The sequence below is a fragment of the Coregonus lavaretus genome, assembly GCF_964263955.1.
Source record: "Coregonus lavaretus genome assembly, contig: HAP1_SCAFFOLD_2908, whole genome shotgun sequence".
Taxonomy (NCBI): Eukaryota; Metazoa; Chordata; class Actinopteri; order Salmoniformes; family Salmonidae; genus Coregonus; species Coregonus lavaretus.
Genome location: NW_028163163.1, coordinates 36,093 through 58,651, shown reverse-complemented (window position 1 = coordinate 58,651; position 22,559 = coordinate 36,093). Strand labels below are relative to the sequence as shown.

Genomic DNA, 22,559 nt, shown 5'->3' with positions numbered 1-22,559 from the left:
TGATCACAACTGGTATGTGTGGGTTATATATAATGTCAATAATAGGTTGGATAATAATGCTTCCGTGTCGGCTGTTATAATGCTATTTACTTTATCATTATATAAGAGTGAAAACATTCAATGTACGTCATGATCAAGTAATGTCAACTTAATTAGAGGTGCAGTTCTTAAATGTTCTGGAGTAGGGTTTCCCCTATTGCCCAATCGATGTTCTTGGTAGTGACAGTAGAAACAGGTATTATGTGGTACAAACTGTCAAAAAACGGTGACGTCATTGAAGTATGCGCATTGACCTCTCAACTCCTGATGCGTAGAATGTAAAAAAAAACAAAAAACATATTACAATTATGTTAAGTTTGCCAGAAAAATTTCGCCTTTTCAAATATATTTCTCAGTATAGTTCTTTTTTCCAAAAAATATTTGTACATTTACCTTCCTGGTTTTTTGTGTACAGTGAGGTAGTACGCAAACAACTTCATCATGCTCGTATACAACGAGGGTTGTTGTCTTCCTATTATCCCGTTTGTGTGCTCGGTAGCTACAAAGCTTAACAAGAATGACAGTGCTACTTTTGGATAAACGCTTCAAGCGGAGAAACTGAATAGTTATTTTATCCGACCATTTAAGATATGCCATACCGAAAGCCATCGCTGTGCAAGTAGCTAGAAGGTACTGAGGCTAGCGAACATTGGCTAAATCTCGACGGTTTTTCTCATTCCCCTGTCTGTTGAGGCTGGAAAGTAACTTATTAATTAATTAGCTAGCTAGCTAGCTAGTCATTAAGTTCAAGCTCGTGCCCAGCCAGAAGAGGATGAACTGGCTTTTCCCCTTATCCAAGGGTTCTGGACCTCTCCCACCTCTCAATAGCTTACAGCAACAAAGACAAAGGCAGATCGAGTCACTCAAAGCTGCCCACTCCAGGTAAATCAACATCACTTCCTAGCTATGCTAACTAGCTAGTTAAGGCTAACTCGGTGGCTAGTCAGCCTTGATAGCTAGCTAAAGTATTTGCTACTATTTAAAGCGTTGTCACGAGGTGTAACTAGTGTGTATCGTGCGATGACTAGCTAGCTAGCTAGCTAACGTTAGTGCCTCCTATTGCAACACCGACAGTGATGGGACTAGGTCAGATTAAAGTATTATGTGTTGTTTACAAGTAGAGAGAGGTGCCTCTCTACTCTCTTCTAGATATTCAGCCTGAGTTTATAGGCGACAAAATTGTAACGTTATGTAGCTAATATGAACAATATGTCTAATGTATACACGTATGACACTGTCATTTTAAATATTCTAGCTAGCTAAATCAATTTTGGATTGACGTTTTGGCGCCTCTCAAGGTATAGTGTCAAACTGGTTTGTATCAAACGTTATGTTTCGGTTTTCTTCTCCTACAGTTTAGCAGAGATCCAGAAAGATGTGGAGTACAGAATCCCTTTCACAGTCAACAACTCAACTATCAGCGTCAACATGTGAGTGAGCTACACGTTTACAGAGTTAGCATTAACATATGAATGCATGTTTATGTTTTAGCATCAACATATGAGCATGTTGTTCTATCAGTGTCAAAGTGTGTGTAAACCCCAATAGCTCATCCTGCCATTGGTTTACAGTCCAGCTAGGTTAATCTTCCATTTACCTGGCTATGTCTGACTTGTTGATTAGTTCTTGCATGATCAATAGGGCTCAAACCCTCTGAACTCAATGGCTACTATCACTTTCAGTTACCTCTTGCTCTCTGTCTTTCTCCCCCCCCCCCCATCTCCCCATCCTCCCCCCCTCTCTCCCCCCCCCCTCTCTCTCTCTCCCCCCCCCCTCTCCCCCCCCCCCCCCCTCTCTCTCTCCCCACTTCTCTTTCTCTGCAGCTTGCTTCCACCTCAGTTTCCCCAGGAGAAGCCAGCAGTCAGCGTGTACCCTCCAGTAGGACATCACCTGGTAGACAGCAACAATGGCACCATGGTTACCAGCCCCCTCATTACTAATGTAAGTCCATCTCAACTAGATATGATGTTATTTAGGTCTACTCCAGCAGTACGAGGGACATGGGAAGCAAAATCTGTGGTGATCCGAATGGTAACCATCTTATGTTTTTCTCTAGGTAGTCATACTTGTTTTGTTACTAGTTCATTGTCTGTATAAGGGTAGGTGTTGACATGGATGCAAAGATCTGGTATTCATGTGTTTGTCATGAAGCTAACAGGCCTATGTTAATTTGTTCTCAGTTTGGAATGCACTCAGATCTGGGCAAAGTCATCCAGAGTCTCCTGGATGAGTTCTGGAAGAGTCCACCTGTCCTGACGTCTGGCCCCACCGGCTTCCCTTAGTCAGTAGCACACACACACCATGCCATCATGTAATCCTTTGTTGGCCCTTGAAGGCAAATTCTTTGGGTTGCATGTAATACACTATGAAAGGACGATCAAAAGGTGTAAAAAGTCCCATGAGAGACAGCCATAATAACTGCCATAGCTTTACAGTGAAGGATACAAGGAGTCAGAAAGACTAGCTCAGTGACTAGTGTTATTTAACTGAGTACATTTTCTTCACAAAGGGAGCCCATTCTCATCAGCTTTCTGTTTCTCCCATCTTTCCTCTATGCTCTCTCTCTCTCTCTGTGGTGCAGTAACATGTTCAAGCCGTCGGGGATGCCTCCCTACCCCACACAGGGCTTCCACTACGGGCCGCGCCTCGTGGGCCCCACCCCGCCCCACGTGGGTGTAGAGGTTGCTCACGTTCACAGCCCTCCCTGGGCAGCAGCCCCTGCCTACGGCCTCATCACTGACCTGCCTCTCCCCGTACCCACCGCAGACTCCCAGGTAAACGCACTACCACAGGTTCATTGAAGTTTAGTTTATCCAGTAGATATCTGGCTAATACCGACATAATACCTAAATGTATGTATAAGTTAAGGAGACTACTTGGCATGCAGTTTAGACGCCTCAAGATGTTTAATGTAGCAATGTTTAATCAGGACAGACAATTACCCACAGACGGACCTGTTCTTCTAGTTAGAATCATTGGGGGCATCTATTATATTTGTATTATATTATTATATATTGTACTTTATTTAAAAAACACCTCACCGCCAGCCCTAAGCGCACAATACCCTAACAACGGTTACCAGGCACTGAGGCCTGTCAGAGCCACCTGCGGACTAGAGCTCCTGTATTAGAGTACTGCTGTGATTGTCAAGTGCTTAGCTACTTGTTTTATGTGTTGGTTAGCTACATAAGACGTGATATCGCTCTGTCTGCAACAGGCTGGGTTGAACGGCCACATGTACAAGATGCCTGAGATTCCTGAAACATTTCCTGAGCTGTCTGAAATGAGGTATGTGCATTCTGCCACTGGCGTTTAATACGTCGGCCACTTTTTGGGCCGTGGAGTCCAAATGTAACGTATGAGGACACGACTCAAAGAAATGTTGAGGTATAATGATATGTATATAGGTGTCAGTGGAGGCTGGTGGGAGGAGCTATAGGAGGACGGGCTCATTGTAATGGCTGGAATGGAGTCAATGGATCGGTATCAAACATATGGAAACCACGTTTGACTTCGTTCCATAAATTCCATTCCAGCCATTACAATGAGCCCGTCCTCCTATAGCTCCTCCCACCAACTTTCACTGATAGGCATGTACGTAATTGACAGCCAATGATCAATCTGGGATATTCAATCTTGGGTGGACAATAAAGTTATATTGTATTCCAATTCTGAACCTTCACGTGTGGGTTCCCATCACTTAATCCCACATCAACCTACATTTTAGCGCTTTCCTTTCTCTCTCTCCCATGTCCCACCATATCCCTCTCTGACTGACTGTGTGTGTTGTCCCCAGTGTGTCCCAGCTGAAGGACATGAGTGAGCAGGAGGACGTGCTGCTGGAGTTGTTTGTGTGCCTGCCCCAGCTCAAACAGGTCACCACTGACAAGGAGGAGCTGGTCGACAGCATCGTGGACATGGCCAGTGAGTCTCACTGGTGGTTTCTAAACCTGACTGGGTAGTGAGTGACGCCCTGTATAGCCAAAGCCTTTAGTGCTTTCTTGTGACCCACCATGTACACACACAAACAAATGCTAGAGCAACGACCACAGCTATTATGAGCTTCCAGTCATTATGCTAACGCTAGTTAGCAATGGCGCCAGAAACGACCTAAAACTCCCTTCAAACTGCACACAGACAGAGACATACCATTTTTATCCATGAGTTCATCTGATTGGTTAAGGAGATGAAGGGCTTCATTGCCAAAATCACAAACTATCCCCAGAGCCCAAAAGGAATCAAACAAGTTACTGGTCCAGGGCCACTTTTGGTGTCAAGCTCATAATCACTATGGTTACACAGATCCTCAGTCATTTAATATGGGCAGGTAGTGAAATAAGTGTGTAGTAGAACATGGGAAAGTTTTGTAGCTGGGTTCACTGCTGCCCTAGGACACACACTGACATGTCTTGGTCATCTCTCTCCCAGAGAAGAACCTGCAGCTGGAACCTCAACTGGAGGGGAGGAGACAAGAAATGCTGTTCAAGGTGAGGGACCCGGAATAATACACGCTCACTGGCTCTTAATGAACGCAGAGGGTCTGTCTGTCAATATACGTTAGCTATAGGACTCTACCTGTATGAACGTCTCATGACAACTGTCAGTTTATTACTAACGTTATAGTTGATACCACCTTATACCATTGACCCAAGTTGAAATGTGAATCGGGATCAGTCCTACTGCTATAGATTGCAATAGATGGTATATTGTGTTGTAACCACTAGTTCTTACCGTTCCACTTGTTGTGTTGACAGTACGAGCAGCTAACCCAGAACAAATCGGCCTTTGAGACCAAGATGCAGAGACAACACGACATCAGTGAGGTAAGGTGTTCCCTGCACTAAACACACACGTGATGATCAGAGGTTTTCAAACCTCAAAAGTAGATCAATATTGACAAGTCCATGCACCAGGCCATGAGTTGTTTAATTCGGTGCTCATCTTTTCCATGTTTTTGGGGTTGAAATATATACAGATTATTCACAATACAACTTATGTTGTGAGGTGTGGATTTGGCTTGACATCAGACACATTTTGAGGTTTGAAAACATTAAAAAAGCATTGCTTTTTAAGTGTTATCCTATGAAATTGTCTTGTTCTCCAGAGCTGCAGTCTGAGTGCCCTGCAGGCTCGTCTGAAGGTGGCAGCCCACCAGGCGGAGGAGGAATCGGAGGAGACGGCCGAGAGCTTCCTAGAGGGCAAGACGGACATCGACGACTTCCTGGCCAACTTCATGGAGAAGAGGACGGTAAACGGAACTAACTGACAAAAAGTGATGAAAGAAAGACTGATACCAGCACACTGCAGAATTCTACGACAAATGTATTGTTCAACGTTTCAACACATGTTTTCGTTGTCAAAACGTTGCACAATAAAACTGTGGTAGTGTTCTACATTGTGCGGATGGATATCTGTCTTTCTTTCAACAGTAACTGAACTAGCAGAGTTAGAAGGAAACGGTCATGACATAGTCCACGAAAAAAAAGAGCCGGGAAGCATTGAGCTTTTGTGTATGGAGACACTGCCTGAACATCTCTGTGGTAATATGAACACAGTGTACTGCAACTACAAGTCAACAACCGGGAACTGGGATTCAATGGGAATACAGTCTGTTACACAGTAGTCAATGTTTGATTTCATATTGGGACTCGTGATGTGACTCATGACTTGGTGTGTGTGTGTGTGTGTGTGTGTTCTCGCTGTACAGCTTTGCCACAGCAGAAGGGCCAAAGAGGAGAAGCTGCAGCAGTCCATCAACACACATGGACAGTTCCCTAGCAGCCACTAAGCCCTGCCCCCCTTCCCCTCACACACATTTCTAAAAGGTAAACACACTAACACCACTCTGTTGGTTGAAGTACATACTGTATGAATGGATTTATGAAACCTGATCTTAAAGGGTAAATCTGGGATTCAAACATCTACAAATCTCTTTTTTGGTAAACAACTGGAGAAATGTAACCACTCTCATATTCATAGACGGAGCTATGGATGCAAGGACTGGCTATACTTGAGATCAATGATGGGTTTAACCATGTTCCATTTTTGTCTTTCTTGATCATATTATTTTATTTTGACACCTAATCTTCTCTTCTCAGGTATGAAGTTTTATCTACCAGCAAGACGCCCCTAAAGAGAGGAGAAGCACATCTTGGTGTTGATAGACTTAAAGAAGCAACCATTATTGAATTGTAACCCTGAACTAGGCTTTTGAACTCATTTCAGTATACAGTTTCCAGTGATGATGATGATGATGGTTTGCGACTGGTCTCATATATATATACATACATACATACTTGAATTTGGATGATGAGTTTGCTAACGCTGCCGAACACCCAACTACGATGGATACTGTATTTAAATAATGTTAATAATAGGCTTTATTATAATCAGACACCTTGTACTATGTTATTTAATTTCTTTAGGTTAATAAACCATTTAGAATAAGCTGCTTGTAGACGGAGAGATTTTGAAGGATTCCTTCAGCTTGTAAGCAACACACACTTGTTTACTAAGATATATTTTTTTTATAACCATAACATCTGACCAGCATGTGTGAGAGCTTGTGGGTGTATGTGTTTGTACTACATTTCAGTGTGACTGAAATGCACAGTCATGTTCATAACCTCATGTACACTCTATTCAGTTTGTAAAAGAAGGTAAGAGTGGTGCAGCGGTCTAAGGCACTGCATGGCTGTGCTAGAGGCGTCACTACAGACCCGGGTTCGATCCCAGGCTGTGTTGCAGCCGGTCCCATGAGGCAGATGAGTTGGGACAAGACTGTAACTACCAATTGGATATCACGAAATTGGGGAGTAAAAGGGGTAAAAAAGTACCAAACCATCAAATGTCATTTCCCTTTGACAGTGAGTGGAGTTTATTTCAACAGGTCATTTACAACAACATATGCAGGAAACACTAAATACGAAAGTGGAAAGGATATCCGTTGGATTTAGCCATGTTGTTTTCCTAGGTTGACCATACATTTTACATTATATTTTAGTCATTTAGCAGACGCTCATGGGTTTCTCAACAGTCTAACTAATACTTAGCCTGGTCCCAGATCTGTTTGTGCTCTTGCTAACTCCATTGCTCATTGTCAAGCCATGACAATTTCATAGACAGGTTGGTTGTTTAGCAACAAAACCGATGCGTGCGCAACTATGGGGCAAAATAGATGGGGTTGGCTTAGATTGTTGATAACATGTAAACTATAGTTCAGCCAATGTCTAGTGAAAACATAAATCAAGTTCCACAATGAGTACTTGTCTCGCAAATACATTGTTACAGTTGTTGGTTAGCTAGCAAGCAAATTTTAGCCACATTAGCATAGATGTGACATCAGTCGCCTCAAAACAAGACATGGTATCAAGAACAAGCTGAAACGAGCCACCTATGATCCCCCACATGGCAGTTTCTTGTCATTGTTGCTAGCTATCTGGCCATCCAGAACCATGACAACACACGGCTTTCTGCCCCTTTGAAGCGCGCACATCGTTTTCGTGCGGTTGTCAGCTAACCCGTCTATAGGCAGTTGGCAAGCGGGCAGAAACAGAATGGCACTCAGGCTAACTAATGCTACAATATCCACAACCACATACCATTCAGATTGAACCAATGTGTTGGCCATGCATTCTAAGTGGTGCGCTGGTGTTGAGATTGGAACAAAGTTTCTAATGTATCCTAAGTGTACATACTACAGCGCTAGTGAATGCACTCGTATACACAGTTAAATATACACATCAATGGGAATAACCATCCAAAAAAGTTACCATCGTTCAATGGGCTTTCCAAAGGAAAGAGTATATCTCTCGATTCATTACTAATAAGCAGCAACTTTCATTTTATTTCAAGACCAAATAAAAGCCTAGTCATGGCAACACTGACATTTCTGTTCATCCAGGCTAGTTGAGAAGTGCAGTGTTTCTTCATTTGTGTGAGAAGGCAGGTTATCGGAACGAGACAGTAAACATAAAACTAGATTGGGTGGTGATAATGTTCCAAAAACATGTGCCATGTTTGACCGTGTTATCTGGGTTGTGTTAATTAGTGCAGAACGTAGTGAAACGTTTTGCAACAGCATTTCTGACCGTTTTGTTCAGTTTTTTTGCCTCCTGAATTACGACCATGGTATACTGGGAAACATTGTAGCCTATATGCTTGTTCAGACTACAGACTGGACAAATGGATTTTGGATGCTTCTGATAGTTTGGTTATCAAGGGGTAGTCCTACTACTGTACAAACAAATGTAAAACAATTTGTTCCTGATTTAAAATGATGTACAGTACATCGTAACTCAAAACATAATAGCTTAAGACAAAATATTTTTGCTGTAAACGTTTGGTCCTGGAATATTTTTGTTCACATTTTGCACTAGTATTCATACATCCACTATGGCTACCCAGTGTTACCACAATACCCGGCAGGCTCTCACATTGTGCTCCGATACTAACTACACAGAAAACAAAATAATCACAAGTAAAATCCAGTCAAATTGGCCCCATCAAAACAGAAACCTTTGATATTCAATTGTCAATGCAAAGTGCCCTAGTCAACAAGGCAACCCCCCGACAAGCCCCTCTTCAACCCATCATTGATTGCCATTTTCGCTCAGGCTGCGCAGTAGACGGCCTCGTCGGGGTCCCTGCTGTCGTCGCCGCCACTGGAGGAGCGGCTGCTGAGGTCGGCCACGCCCGATTCCATGTCGCTGCAAGCCGAGGAGAGGTCGTCGGGGTCAGGGCCCTTGGGGGGGCCCAGGGGCAGGGTCATAGCCGGGCCCGGGGGCCCCCTCCGGGAGGGACAATAGTCCTGAGGGGGGCTGCTGACGGGGCCATCTCCAGTGGGAGGACCACCTGGCCTGCACTCTTCCTCATACGCTTTGTTGGTCTTCCTCTGACCCGTGTTCCCCTTAGTTTGATCCCCCTTCATCAGGGCTGCAATCCTCTGGAAGAATAATACACATTTTACCAGTAAGTCTGGGATAGAATATAAATAAATCACTATGTCTATAGACTACAAGCAGACTACTGTACATGTAACGGAAACCCTCCTGTTGAACGCCCCTCTTTGAGACACATTCTCTTCAACTTATCTTTGACTTGATGGTGTTTGCCCCCTCCCCTGTAAAACCCAACGATATATTTGTTAAAACAGCACAAACAAGTTAATAGTAATGCATAATGATAATGATAATAATAAATAATTATAATAATACATTGATAAACGTGTAAATTGGCCTTAAAGAGCAGCGTTCATTGGGAGCGTTACGCGAGCGTGTCTGTATGCCTTGTTTGGTGCCCGGGTGGGCCGTCCCTCCCGGTGCTACCTCCTGGTGATTGGTCAGCTCCTCCTCCAGCTGCTGAGTCTCCTCCCTCACGACTGTCAGTAAGTCGACGGGCGTCTGGCGCGGGGGTGCGCTCTTCTCCACACGGTTATACATGCCCTTCCACATCCTTGGAGACAAGATACACCGTACTACAACTATTGAACAAACACTCTGGATCTAAACCGTACTAAAACATTTTTTTGGGGGTCATTTAGCAGATGCTCTTATCCAGAGCGACTTACAGGAGCAATTAGGGTTAAGTGCCTTGCTCAAGGACACAGACAGATTTTTCACCTAGTCGGCTCAGGGATTAGAACCAGCAACCTTTCGGCTACTGGCACAATGCTCTTAACCACTAAGCTACATGCTGCCCTATTGAACAAACACTCTGGATTTAAACCGTTATACAACTATTGAACAAACACTGGATATAAACCATACTACAACTATTGAACAAACACTCTGAATCTAAACCATACCATCTCTGATGGATGTTACGGTTTTAACCCACAACCCTTCGGCTCAGATGTACCCAAAGACACAAAGTAAATCAAAACCATCCGGTGTCCCAGTCCTAGCTTTTTGACTATTGGACTATTAGAGGGTGCAGTAACTCACTTGAAGCAGTACGGGGTGGTGTTGGGCCGTAGCATCCCCTGAGTCTGGGTGTGGTCGGCCCTGTACAGGGGGTTGGCGTACTGTGCTCTGTCCTTCCAGAGCTGGGGCCACAGGGAGTGAGTCCTCTCACGGAGCCTGACCAACGATGGAGAAAACCACAACAGATGTGATACATGAGAGGGGAGTTACAGTACAGAAGAGCTTGCTATAGGAAAGGCAGAGACCTGCATGGAATAGGTTTGTAGCGGCCTTATGAACCACAAGGTTGTTAGCCCGCTGAGCTAACACAAGTATTCACGCCTCAGGCAAGGTTACTCGTGTAACACAAGCATGGTTCACTGAACTACCTCCATCACATTGGCACCCTCAGTCTCACCCCATGTCCCTCCTCTCCTTCTGGCTGTTGCCCAGGAAGTTGCCGTACTGGCAGGAGTAGACGTGTCTGTGCAGCTGGACCAGGAAGCGCTCGTTGAACTCAAAGGCACAGGGGAACTGCTCTGACAGCTGCCACACAGACTCCAGGAACTGGTCTATCACCGGGGACACCTCCTTAGGATCACCTTCCAGATGGTTGTACCTGCAGAGACGGAAAGACTGCAGTTTATAACACGTTCATAAGGAGTTTAAAGGGGCAATCAGCAGTAGAAACAATAACAAAACGGACTCCCTGCCCCTGGTTTGGTGAAAAGCTGAGGGTTGTAACCACTCTCAAATTCATAGACAGGGCTTTGTATGCAATGGACTGACCATCCATGATATCAAAATTATAGTTTGAACCATGTTTTGAGGCTATATAATGTTTGTTTACATTTTCTTTGTTTACAAACATTGAAGTAAAACAAGCTTATATTTTGAATTATGATGGGGTACGACAGTTGAACTAAGTTTAAGAAGCATTTATAAGTTATATTCTTAAAGAATCAATGGGTACATATCAAAGTCCAAAAATGGATGTAGCAACTGCTGATTGCCCCTTTAAACAGATTTAAACAACTAATAGGTAATCCTGGGGAGTTGTCATGGCAATTTTATGACCCACTGGTTAAACAGTAATGCCTCTAGGTAACTGAATCAAGGTCAGTTACCTTTTTAATCTAGCCAATGGCTTCAACTGATAAGAGAGCATGCAAAGACTGGAGTGGAACACCTCAAAGACGTGAAATAACTCTTCACCAATCCTAACTGAAATCTGAGACAGACAGTCGCTGCTAAAGTGGCTGAATTTCACAGGGGTTATGATCTGACCTGAGTGCAGCACACATGGCGGACACATGGTGAGAGGATCTGAAAGCGCTCGTGGCGGACACGGTGCGTAGGTTGGACACGCCGTATGATATCTGTGACAAATGCACTTCTCTTTCTGATGAAGGACTCTCCTTGAGAAGGTGAAATGCATGGCACTGCAGGGATCTTCATGCTACGAAACAGTAGAGTTAGGAATTGGCTTCTAAGACAAACGTGTGGGACGGACTACTGACCTGTGTGAGAACTTGTGGCCGAAAGACACCCAGTCCCTCTCGATCAGCAGCTACAAGACAGGAGACAGGAGGAAGACATTCAATCTTTCTAGATACAGATGATGTCTAGTCCAGGACTAAAACCCATACTTCATGGTCCGGAAAACTGGCCCCACGTATGCTAACTATTTCTCTGGATTGGATCACAGTAGAAGACAGACAGGTCTGTATGTGCCATTACGTAGACTGCAGATAGTGTGTGATGAACGGAAGATAAAGCCTTACCATGAGTCCCTTCATAGTCCTGTAGTAAGGGTCCAGGAGTACACTGGCTACAGAACAGGCTTGGGCTGTCCTGTCCCAACCGTCCGAACAGTGGACCACCACACTGATACCCTCCTCCGCCACCGCCTACACACAGATCACAGTATGAAAGACAGCATAGGATGTAATTGATACCCATTGTATGTGTGTGTGTGTGTGTGTGTGTGTGCTCGCGCTCCCTGCCCCGTGTGTATCACCTTGGCGATGAAGACGCCTGTGTCCAGCACGGCTTTGATGTGTTTCAACCAACCAGAGCTCTCCAGCCCCCACAGAAAGTCGCCCATGGAGGGCGTCTTGAGCTCGCCCACTATAGGGTCAACACAGGAAGAGAGGGCAGTCAGTCATGCATACACACATCTTAAAACACACACACATACAATATCAGTCAAAGGTTTGGACACACCTACTCATTCCAGGGTTTTTCTTTATTTGTACTATTTTCTACATTGTATAATAATAGTGAAGACATCAAAACTATGAAATAACACATATGGAATCATGTAGTAACAAAAAAAGTGTTAAACAAATCAAAATATATTTTATATTTAAGATTCTTCAAAGTAGCCACCCTTTGCCTTGATGACAGCTTTGCACACTCTTGGCATTCTCTCAACCAGCTTCATGAGGTAGTCACCTGGAATGCATTTCAATTAACAGGTGTGCCTTGTTAATTTGTGGAATTTCTTTCCTTGTCAATGCGTTTGAGCCAATCAGTTGTGTTGTGACAAGGTAGGAGTGGTATCCAGAAGATAGCCCTATTTGGTAAAAGACCAAGTCCATATTATGGCAAGCACAGCTTAAATAAGCAAAGAGAAACGACAGTCCATCATTACTTTAAGACATGAAGGTCAGTCAATCTGGAAAATGTCAAGAACTTTGAAAGTTTCTTCAAGTGCAGTCACAAAAACCATCAAGCGCTATGAGGACCACCACAGGACCACCACAGGAAAGGAAGACCCAGAGCTACCTCTGCTGCAGAGGATAAGTTAATTAGTTACCAGCCTCAGGAATTGCAACCCAAATAAATGCTTCACAGAGTTCAAGTAACAGACACATCTCAACATCAACTGTTCAGAGGAGACTGTATGAATCAGACCTTCATGGTCGAATTGCTGAAAAGAAACCACTACTAAAGGACAGCAATAATAAGAAAAGACTTGCTTGGGCCAAGAAACACGAGCAATGGACATTAGACCGGTGGAAATCTGTCCTTTGGTCTGATGAGTCCAAATTTGTGATTTTTGGTTCCAACCGCCGTGTCTTTGTGAGACGCAGAGTAGGTGAACGGATGATCTCCGCATGTGTGGTTCCCACTGTGAAGCATGGAGGAGGAGGTGTGATGGTGTGGGGGTGCTTTGCTGTAATTCAAGGCACAGTTAACCAGCATGGCTACCACAGCATTCTGCAGCGATACACCATCCCATCTGGTTTGCGCTTAGTGGGACTATCATTTGTTTTTCAACAGGACAATGACCCAACACACCTCCAGGCTGTGCAGGGGCTATTTGACCAAGAAGGAGAGCGATGGAGTGCTGCATCAAATGACCTGGCCTCCACAATCAACCGACCTCAACCCAATTGAGATGGTTCGGGATGAGTTGGACCGCAGAATGAAGAAAAAGCAGCCAACAAGTGCTCAGCATGTGTGGGAACTCCTTCAAGACTGTTGGAAAAGTATTCCAGGTGAAGCTGGTTGAGAGAATGCTAAGAGTGTGCAACACTGTCATTTAGGCAAAGGGTGGCTACTTTGAAGAATCTAAATGTAAAATATATTTTGATTTGTTTAACACTTTTTGGGTTACTACATGATTCCATATGTGTTATTTCATAGTTTTGATGTCTTCACTATTATTCTACAATGTAAAAAATAAAGAAAAACCCTTGAATGAGTAGGTGTGTCCAACTTTTTGACTGGTACTGTACATGTGGGACATTCACAAACCAACCCAAAGGAATGCATGAATCTGGACAACTTTGAGCATGAACTGAGTAGGAATACTGAATGTGAATGTCATACAAGACATGTTCAGCAGAACGTCGCCCCTTGGTTGGAAAAGAAGGGGAAAGAGGAACTCATTACCGTCAATGATCTTCTGCTGGCTGTTCCTCATCACATGGATGTTCTCGATGCCGATGAACTGCAGCTTGACGTTGGTGTAGTGGTCCTCATTCTCATAGCCTTTCCCAGCCGCCCGGTTGGCCATCGCATTCAACTGGAGAGAGATGATTCATCATTATAACACAATACAGTCAAATACGTACTGTTGAAGACATCATTACATTTTAGTCATTTAGCAGGCGCTCTTATCCAGAGCGACTTCCAGGAGCCATTAGGGTTAAGTGTCTTGCTCAAGGGCACATCGACAGATTTTTCACCTAGTTGGCTCGGGGGTTCGCACCAGCGACCTTTCGGTTACTGGCCCAACGCTTTTGAACCGCTAGGCTACCTGCCGCCCATTGATATTCAGCTTTAATCGACAAAGCCTGGAGAGAGACTACAGTCTGAGAGCCAGCACATGGACGGTGGATGGATCAGATGTCCACCCAAGTCAAGGAGGCTTCAAGGAAAAGGAAACGCCATTCATCTACCATCACTCCCACATTGACCTTACAGTATATCAACACTACCTGACCCCAGAGTCTATCTATGGTGACCTCTGACCTTTGGCCTTGTGTCCACCACGTAGATGTAGTCACTGCCCGGGTTGGACTTCATGATGGCCTGCAGCATTTGTTCATCCTCCTGGGAGCGAGCACTGAAGCCGGACAGGGGCTGACTGCAGCGGCAGATAGCAGCCTGGGAGAGAAGGGGTCAGGGAGCAGAGGTTAGAGGTCAGACGCTGAGGTGACTGGTGATGACATCCAACTCAGAGTAGGAGGTGGTGTTTAATACTACTCGTACAGTGCAAGTATCCTACCTGTGTCTTGGCATGCCAAGCAAAAGCTCACATTTAAACAGTCATGAAAGTCATTTGAAATGTTAAAACGGAAAACACAATATTCAGACCAATGACTGGTTCAGATATAAGAATTAAACATGACGAATCACCTAAATTAAACAATAACATAAAACTGTTCTCCAGAGTCAACCCACACCATTGACCCAGATAGTATGCCTCATCCACTCACTAGGGTATCCTGGTGGAAGTACGTCAGGACGGGTAAACGCCCTCGGCTCCGGAATTTAGAGCTCCCAACGATGACGGGAGGTGTGGCCGACTTTGGCACAAACAGCTCTGATGGGTACGTGTCACACACCTGCAGGCAGAGAGAGAAAGAGTCTTTAGAAGAGGAGGTCTATCTTACTAACCAGCAGATGGAACTGGTTCACGGCACAGAACAGAAAACCGGAAAAGAGCAAAAAAAATGTCAAGGAACAGAAACGGAACCTGGAACGAAAGTGAACCCAACTGTTCCGGAACAGAATTGTTACTTTAAAAGCATGGGAACCGGTTAATAACGTTATTTTATGTTCCAGGCATTTGTTTCTAGTCCCACAACAAAATGCCTATGCAAAGCCCTCACTCTGTCACTCAGAAATGTATTTCAGTGTCTGCCTGCAAACTGAAAAACGTTGCCTTTGACTACCTGCCCCTCCCCCCATGAAGCATAGGCTACTGTACTGACGTTACAAGCGTGATTCAGAACATCAGGAGAGAGATTTTTAATTAGCTAGAGAAGAATGGATGAACTTATTCAATGCTAGTTAAGGATACTATAGGCCTAGTTATCACATTTCACGTTGGATTTATTAACTACAAAAAGGTAAGACGTGTTTTTAATTCTGTTGCCACTCTGCACACACAAGCTTGTTAGCTAGCTAGCTCAAAGGACATTCAAAGTTCATCAATAGAAGCTGCTCCTCCTATTCTGTGGACCTAATACAGATAATGCATGTCATAACAAGATGCACAGCGCTTCAAGCCTCCTCCTCAACCCTCTCTCGCTCTCTCCCCACCCGCAAAATGTCAGTCACATGTTGCGCCATAGGCTATACTTGTCTGTCCATCACGCTTGTAAACAACTAGCTTGCCTGCTCTATCCACACTGATTGGTGAAGTAATTGAATGAGCTAAATGTAAAACAAACTGTTGATTTCACAGGTTAAAAAAGGAACAGAAAGGAACTATATAAACTGGTACTTTTTTTGGTTTCGAACCTGTTCAGAACTTTTATTTTGCTGGTCGGAACAGTGGAATGAAACAAAAAAAATGTGTGATTCTGTTCAGAACAAAACGATTGGAAAATAATTGCAGTTCCAACCCCTGCTACTAACCCAGTAGTCAACATCAGACCCAGACTGAACAAACCCAGTACTCAACATCAGATCAGGACTATAACTAACTCAATACTCTATCAAAACCAGACAAATCTGAAGAGGACTGTACTAACCCTGTACTCACTATCTGATTAGGACTATAGTGTTTAAAATCAGAAGAGGACTGTGCTAACCCTGTCCTCACTATCTGATTAGGACTATAGTGTTTAAAATCAGAAGAGGACTGTACTAACCCTGTCCTCACTATCTGATTAGGACTATAGTGTTTATAATCAGAAGAGGACTGTACTAACCCTGTACTCACTATCTGATTAGGACTATAGTGTTTAAAATCAGAAGAGGACTGTACTACTACTAACCCTGTACTCACTATCTGATTAGGACTATAGTGTTTATAATCAGAAGAGGACTGTAATACTACTAACCCTGTCCTCACTATCTGATTAGGACTATAGTGTTTAAAATCAGAAGAGGACGGTAATACTACTAACCCTGTCCTCACTATCTGATTAGGACTATAGTGTTTAAAATCAGAAGAGGACGGTAATACTACTAACCCTGTCCTCACTATCTGATTAGGACTATAGTGTTTATAATCAGAAGAGGACTGTACTACTACTAACCCTGTACTCACTATCTGATTAGGACTATAGTGTTTATAATCAGAAGAGGACTGTAATACTACTAACCCTGTCCTCACTATCTGATTAGGACTATAGTGTTTATAATCAGAAGAGGACTGTAATACTACTAACCCTGTCCTCACTATCTGATTAGGACTATAGTGTTTATAATCAGAAGAGGACTGTAATACTACTAACCCTGTACTCACTATCTGATTAGGACTATAGTGTTTATAATCAGAAGAGGACTGTAATACTACTAACCCTGTACTCGCTGTTGGCTGGTGTGCTGACCCAGAGGTTGTTGGGCACGCCCATGCGTCTGTAGTCCGCCTGAAGGTCTAGGAACCTCCAGGACTCTTCCCGCTCCTCCTTGTTGGCGTTGGGATTGATGGACAAGCAGTAGAGCTCGCTATATTTCTCTGGGTTAAACAAATGATCATATTTGATAAATCAGATAAAATCATGTTGGGATTGTATTGAAGGACAAGGAGTAGAGCTTGCCGTAAATCTCTTTTGGACAACAGAGAAACACTACAGCAGTCTATCAAAGGATCATACTATGATTCAGATTCGTTTAACCACTACACAATAAATGATTCAGATTAATTTAACCACGACACAATAAATTATTCAGATTCATTTAAGTACTACACAATACATGATTCAGATTCATTTAAACACTACAAATAAATTATGCAGATTCATTTAACCACTACCCAATAAATGATTCAGATTCATTTAACTACTACACAATAAACGATTTAGATTAATTTAACCACAACACAATAAACAATTCTGATTCATTTAACCACAACACAACTCAGATTAATTTAACCACTACACAACGCAATGTCCCCAGTCACTGCCCTGGGATATATATATATGTATTTATTTTACCAGAGGAAAGAGTGCCTCCTAGTGGGTCTACAACACCACTTCCAGCAGCACCTGGTCTCCCACCCAGGACCAACCCTGCTTAGCTTCAGAGGCAAGCCAGCAGTGGGATGCCAGGTGGTATGCTCCTGGCAGTACCTCCTTGTTCCATTCCAATTCAAAAGGTTTTCTCCCAACTGAACAGGATCCAGGTGAATGGGTTCTAAGAGGTGATAGTCTCTCTCACCTGGGCGGGAGAGGCGTGCGAGTGAGGCCTGGACATCCATGGCGTCCCTCTCCTGGGGGATGAGCAGCTGAACCACCTGGAAGTTCTTAGTGCGGACGACCAGGTGGCTTCCTGAAGGGGTGGTGGGCGGCCGCTCCACACTGGCCACCATGCTGTGGAGCACCTGGCAATGACAACCGAGAACTCTCACAGCCGGTCCCAATTCGCTCCCCTCCCCTTGGCCCCAACTAACCCTTCGACGTTTGCAGATCTGTAAGGTGGCAATATGGTGGAAGCTCTACCACTACACTGCTTATACCTATCCAGATCCTTCAGATCTGCAAACATCGAAGGGTTAGGGCCAATGGTAAGGGGGCCGGCTGTCACAGTGACATCTATTGCTAAGTTGAAAACATTTGAATTCTGGAAGTGGAAGGGTAGGCTAGTTTACCAAATCACTAAATAACTATAGTTTAGTAAAAATGGAATTTGACAGTTATTGAATGCATTGCTTATCATAACACTAAATAACTAATAATGATGTAATAATGTCTGCTGTCCATTATTGATCCAGAAAAGGCAGGGCCGGACTACCGCATTTGGGGACTCAGGGCACTGACCTTCATGTCTTAAAGTAATGCAAAGCTGTCATCAACGCAAAGGGTGGCTACTTTGAAGAATCTAAAATATATTTTGATTTGTTTAACACTTTGTTGGTTACTACATGATTCCATGTGTTATGTCAGAGTTTTGATGTCTTCACTATTATTCTACAATGTAGAAAATAATAAAAAATAAAGAAAAACCCTTGAATGAGTAGGTGTGTCCAAACTTTTGACTGGCAGTATATATATATACAGTGGGGAGAACAAGTATTTGATACACTGCCGATTTTGCAGGTTTTCCTACTTACAAAGGATGTAGAGGTCTGTAATTTTTATCATAGGTACACTTCAACTGTGAGAGACGGAATCTAAAACAAAAATCCAGAAAATCACATTGTATGATTTTTAAGTATTTGATCACCTACCAACCAGTAAGAATTCCGGCTCTCACAGACCTGTTAGTTTTTCTTTAAGAAGCCCTCCTGTTCTCCACTCATTACCTATATTAACTGCACCTGTTTGAACTCGTTACCTGTATAAAAGACACCTGTCCACACACTCAATCAAACAGAATCCAACCTCTCCACAATGGCCAAGACCAGAGAGTGGTGTAAGGACATCAGGGATAAAATTGTAGACCTGCACAAGGCTGGGATGGGCTACAGGACAATAGGCAAGCAGCTTGGTGAGAAGGCACATAACAAGCAAAATAATACGAAGCAACAACTGTTGGCGCAATTATTAGAAAATGGAAGAAGTTCAAGATGACGGTCATTCACCCTCGGTCTGGGGCTCCATGCAAGATCTCACCTCGTGGGGCATCAATGATCATGAGGAAGGTGAGGGATCAGCCGAGAACTACACGGCAGGACCTGGTCAATGACCTGAAGAGAGCTAGGACCACAGTCTCAAAGAAAACCATTAGTAACACACTACGCCGTCATGGATTAAAATCCTGCAGCGCATGCAAGGTCCCCCTGCTCAAGCCAGCGCATGTCCAGGCCCGTCTGAAGTTTGCCAATGACCATCTGGATGATCCAGAGGAGGAATGGGAGAAGGTCATGTGGTCTGATGAGACAAAAATAGAGCTTTTTGGTCTAAACTCCACTTGCCGTGTTTGGAGGAAGAAGAAGGATGAGTACAACCCCAAGAACACCATCCCAACCGTGAAGCATGGAGGTGGAAACATCATTCTTTGGGGATGCTTTTCTGCAAAGGGGACAGGACGACTGCACCGTATTGAGGGGAGGATGGATGGGGCCATGTATCGCGAGATCTTGGCCAACAACCTCCTTCCCTCAGTAAGACCATTGAAGATGGGTCAAGGCTGGGTCTTCCAGCATGACAACGACCCGAAACATACAGCCAGGGCAACTAAGGAGTGGCTCCGTAAGAAGCATCTCATGGTCCTGGAGTGGCCTAGCCAGTCTCCAGACCTGAACCCAATAACAAAATCTTTGGAGGGAGCTGAAAGTCCGTATTGCCCAGCGACAGCCCCGAAACCTGAAGGATCTGGAGAAGGTCTGTTTGGAGGAGTGGGCCAAAATCCCTGCTGCAGTGTGTGCAAACCTGGTCAAGATCTACAGGAAACGTATTATCTCTGTAATTGCAAACAAAGGTTTCTGTACCAAATATTAAGTTCTGCTTTTCTGATGTATCAAATACTTATGTCATGCAATAAAATGCAAATTAATTACTTAAAAATCATACAATGTGATTTTCTGGATTTTTGTTTTAGATTCCGTCTCTCACAGTTGAAGTGTACCTATGATAAAAATTACAGACCTCTACATGCTTTGTAAGTAGGAAAACCTGCAAGATCGGCAGTGTATCAAATACTTGTTCTTCCCACTGTATATAGTAAGATTTTTTTATTTTGGGGGGGAAATCAGCTAACTTCCTGCATTTCAACACATTTTGCCAAAGTGCAGAGCGAGAAATGTCCAGTTTTATAATGCTATTCTACACATTCTGTCATGAGGCTAAGAGAACATGTTGCAGTTTTAAAGCAAATGTCCTGCAATTCGACACTTTTTTGGCATGTGGCTGGGAAGAAGATGTGTAGTTTTAGCTCATCATGCTTTTGTTCACATTTTGCCATGAGGCTGGGGATTTGTTTTTCAGTTTTAAAGCTCATTTCCTGCTATTCTACACATTTTTCCATGAGGCTGAGAGACAATTTAGAAGATTTTAAAGCAAATGTCCTGTTATTCTACAAATGTTGCTATCATATGCTATCTGGGGGCCCCCGACCTCCAGGGGGGCCCCAACCATAAAAGGGGGGGGGCCTCTGTGCCCGTTCGGGAATCCGGCCCTGAGAAAAGGGTTCCACTCCTGTTCACTTCAGTAGGCCTAAATACCCCGACAAATCTCACATCATGTGTATGAAGGAGATATCCATTAAATAATAAATGTATTGGATGCGGTCCATTGATTTGAGGTGATTCCAGTGTCTCCAAAGTGCAAGAGCGAATCAATGGGATCTTTCTGAGAAGGCAGGAAGGAAGCCACACAGGGCAGATAGTGGGATTGTGTCAGAACAGTGTCAGGCCAGATGACTTGTGATAAGTGTTGTGTCAGAATGGGGTCTGTTGAAACAACTGGTTTCACTTCCTAGTTCCTACCCAAGTCTCTCTGCGTGTCTCTGGGTTGTTCTCCACGAAGATGGTGTGTGTGGCGGAGAGGTACAGCGTCCCCAACGTGGCTTTCCTGGGTGCCGTACGGTCAATCAGGCGGACATTCTCCACCTATAGGGCCACAGACACAAAAACACACACACAAGTATAAATGGGGTCAAAACGGAATGTAATCCTATCTGTAGGCTATAATGTACTGAAGTGTGTGACTGACTGTATTGGTGGAGGCATATCTCAAAAAACCAAGGTCATTCTAGAACTCAATGTTTACACATGTTGTCATTGTAGATATGAATGTCAGATTCTGGAATACTATAACTGTTTAATGGAAGTAACCTACAGCAGGAGTCTGTAACAATGTGTCCTTATTGAGGCCTATTGCCTTTATACTAGAAACCACATAGGAGAAATGCCCCCGGCAGACTAGAATAAACGTCAAGAAGCCAGGACAAGAATGAAACGGATTGTGCAAATTCTAATGTCAAGATTTATAGGCATGCCATAATGTGAGCAATGTTTTTTTGTGTTTCTTTTTGCAACACTTTAACCAGGAAAATAAATTGCGGATAATATAATGGTTACATTTTCAGGAATCCTGAATGTACGGGCCATGTACGGGCCATTGTATACATAAGAAACGTTGTCAAATCTTGAGAAGACGCAACTGAAATGCGATTTCATTTAGGAATAGGACAATACGAAGAGCATAATGTAGCCTACACTCAAAGAATAGGATGGAAGTGGAAATATAGGGTTGGTTTACCTTTGGCGTTCGGATGTGCTCCATCATGGACCGCTTCAATCAAAATCGTGCGCGTAGAAATAATCCGATGTCCTGGTTTTCTTTTTTACAAATAGAGTATCTTGGCTCAGTACAAAAATCGCGAACGATTCATGTTCTCTGTGCGTTGGATATTAGATGGGGCGCCTCGCAAGTATGCCATGGTCCCCCCCTATCCTATTCTGTACGATAGGAGAATCACCCTGAATCCACTCCCGATTATGACAACTCGGTCGTCACTAGTTACCACAGCCACAAAGTCATACACCCCGCCTATTTCTACAATTTATCTTCTTAGAATGTGATTTTTAACTTTACCTTAGCCGTAACCTTAACCACACTGCTAACCTTATGCCTAACCCTAACCTTAAATTAAGACCAAAAAGCTCATTTTTACGATATAGCTTTGTGGGTGTGCTATCTAGTGGAAATCCAACAACACGGATCATATTGGCAAAGATTGGCCGTGTTCGAGAGCATCAAAACGACTCCAGGCGACTGCCGATTGACTGATCTACAAATCACCATTCATCATAATAACGACTCATTTTTGTTGTAGATCGTTCAGTCACCATTTACCCATGATGCATTGCGATTTTGATCCTCTCGAACTCGTCTATTACCTCCCAACGGCGCCTGCGCACATCACTGAGCGATGAGCTAGTGGAGCAGGCAGCGACTAGTGCTATTCGGGATCCTTGGGACATCCCTAACCATAACCCTAACCATTTTAAATGTAAACTTCAATGGGGTAGGGACTGTCTTATTT

The 22,559-nt window shown here is 43.7% G+C and overlaps 2 protein-coding genes across 4 annotated transcripts; one reads left to right on the top strand and one right to left on the bottom strand.

Annotated features, from left to right (window-relative positions):
* The first annotated feature begins 425 nt into the window (after positions 1–425).
* On the top strand, positions 426–6,486 carry LOC311118426 (vacuolar protein sorting-associated protein 37A-like). The gene is made up of 12 exons (XM_084193229.1): positions 426–921; positions 1,395–1,469; positions 1,863–1,980; positions 2,220–2,320; positions 2,621–2,813; positions 3,257–3,327; positions 3,836–3,963; positions 4,468–4,526; positions 4,794–4,862; positions 5,144–5,287; positions 5,747–5,864; positions 6,138–6,486. Exons 1-11 carry the CDS (start codon positions 812–814, stop codon positions 5,825–5,827), a joined length of 1,149 nt encoding a protein of 382 aa, XP_084049355.1. The 5' UTR covers positions 426–811; the 3' UTR covers positions 5,828–5,864; positions 6,138–6,486.
* A 381-nt stretch (positions 6,487–6,867) lies between these two features.
* Positions 6,868–22,327, bottom strand: LOC311118425 (phosphatidylinositol-3-phosphate phosphatase MTMR7-like). 3 transcript variants are annotated; one of them, XM_084193226.1, is made up of 14 exons: positions 21,773–22,327; positions 20,998–21,120; positions 17,790–17,952; positions 16,931–17,088; positions 14,894–15,022; positions 14,427–14,561; positions 13,845–13,977; positions 11,962–12,071; positions 11,726–11,851; positions 11,462–11,511; positions 10,360–10,560; positions 9,984–10,118; positions 9,366–9,492; positions 6,868–8,983 (listed from the first exon to the last, which is right to left on the bottom strand). In XM_084193226.1, exons 1-14 carry the CDS (start codon positions 21,797–21,799, stop codon positions 8,651–8,653), a joined length of 1,950 nt encoding a protein of 649 aa, XP_084049352.1. In that variant the 5' UTR covers positions 21,800–22,327; the 3' UTR covers positions 6,868–8,650. The 3 variants fall into 3 exon arrangements, with proteins under 3 accessions (XP_084049352.1, XP_084049354.1, XP_084049353.1); XM_084193228.1 differs by having other exon boundaries at positions 8,849–8,983; positions 9,326–9,492; XM_084193227.1 differs by having other exon boundaries at positions 8,976–9,160; positions 9,326–9,492.
* Positions 22,328–22,559: the final 232 nt, after the last annotated feature.

Bases quoted from the DNA above. Each gene is read 5' to 3' on its own strand.
- LOC311118426 (XM_084193229.1), top strand. From the start codon at position 812: ATGAACTGGCTTTTCCCCTTATCCAAGGGTTCTGGACCTCTCCCACCT. The intron at 1,470-1,862 runs GTGAGTGAGCTA...CTTTCTCTGCAG, and splicing joins TCAACTATCAGCGTCAACAT to CTTGCTTCCACCTCAGTTTC. The intron at 4,527-4,793 runs GTGAGGGACCCG...TTGTGTTGACAG, and splicing joins GACAAGAAATGCTGTTCAAG to TACGAGCAGCTAACCCAGAA.
- LOC311118425 (XM_084193226.1), bottom strand. From the start codon at position 21,799: ATGATGGAGCACATCCGAACGCCAAAG. The intron at 11,852-11,961 runs GTGATACACACG...ATCTGTGTGTAG, and splicing joins CAGGCGTCTTCATCGCCAAG to GCGGTGGCGGAGGAGGGTAT. The intron at 11,512-11,725 runs GTAAGGCTTTAT...CCTGTCTTGTAG, and splicing joins GGACTATGAAGGGACTCATG to CTGCTGATCGAGAGGGACTG.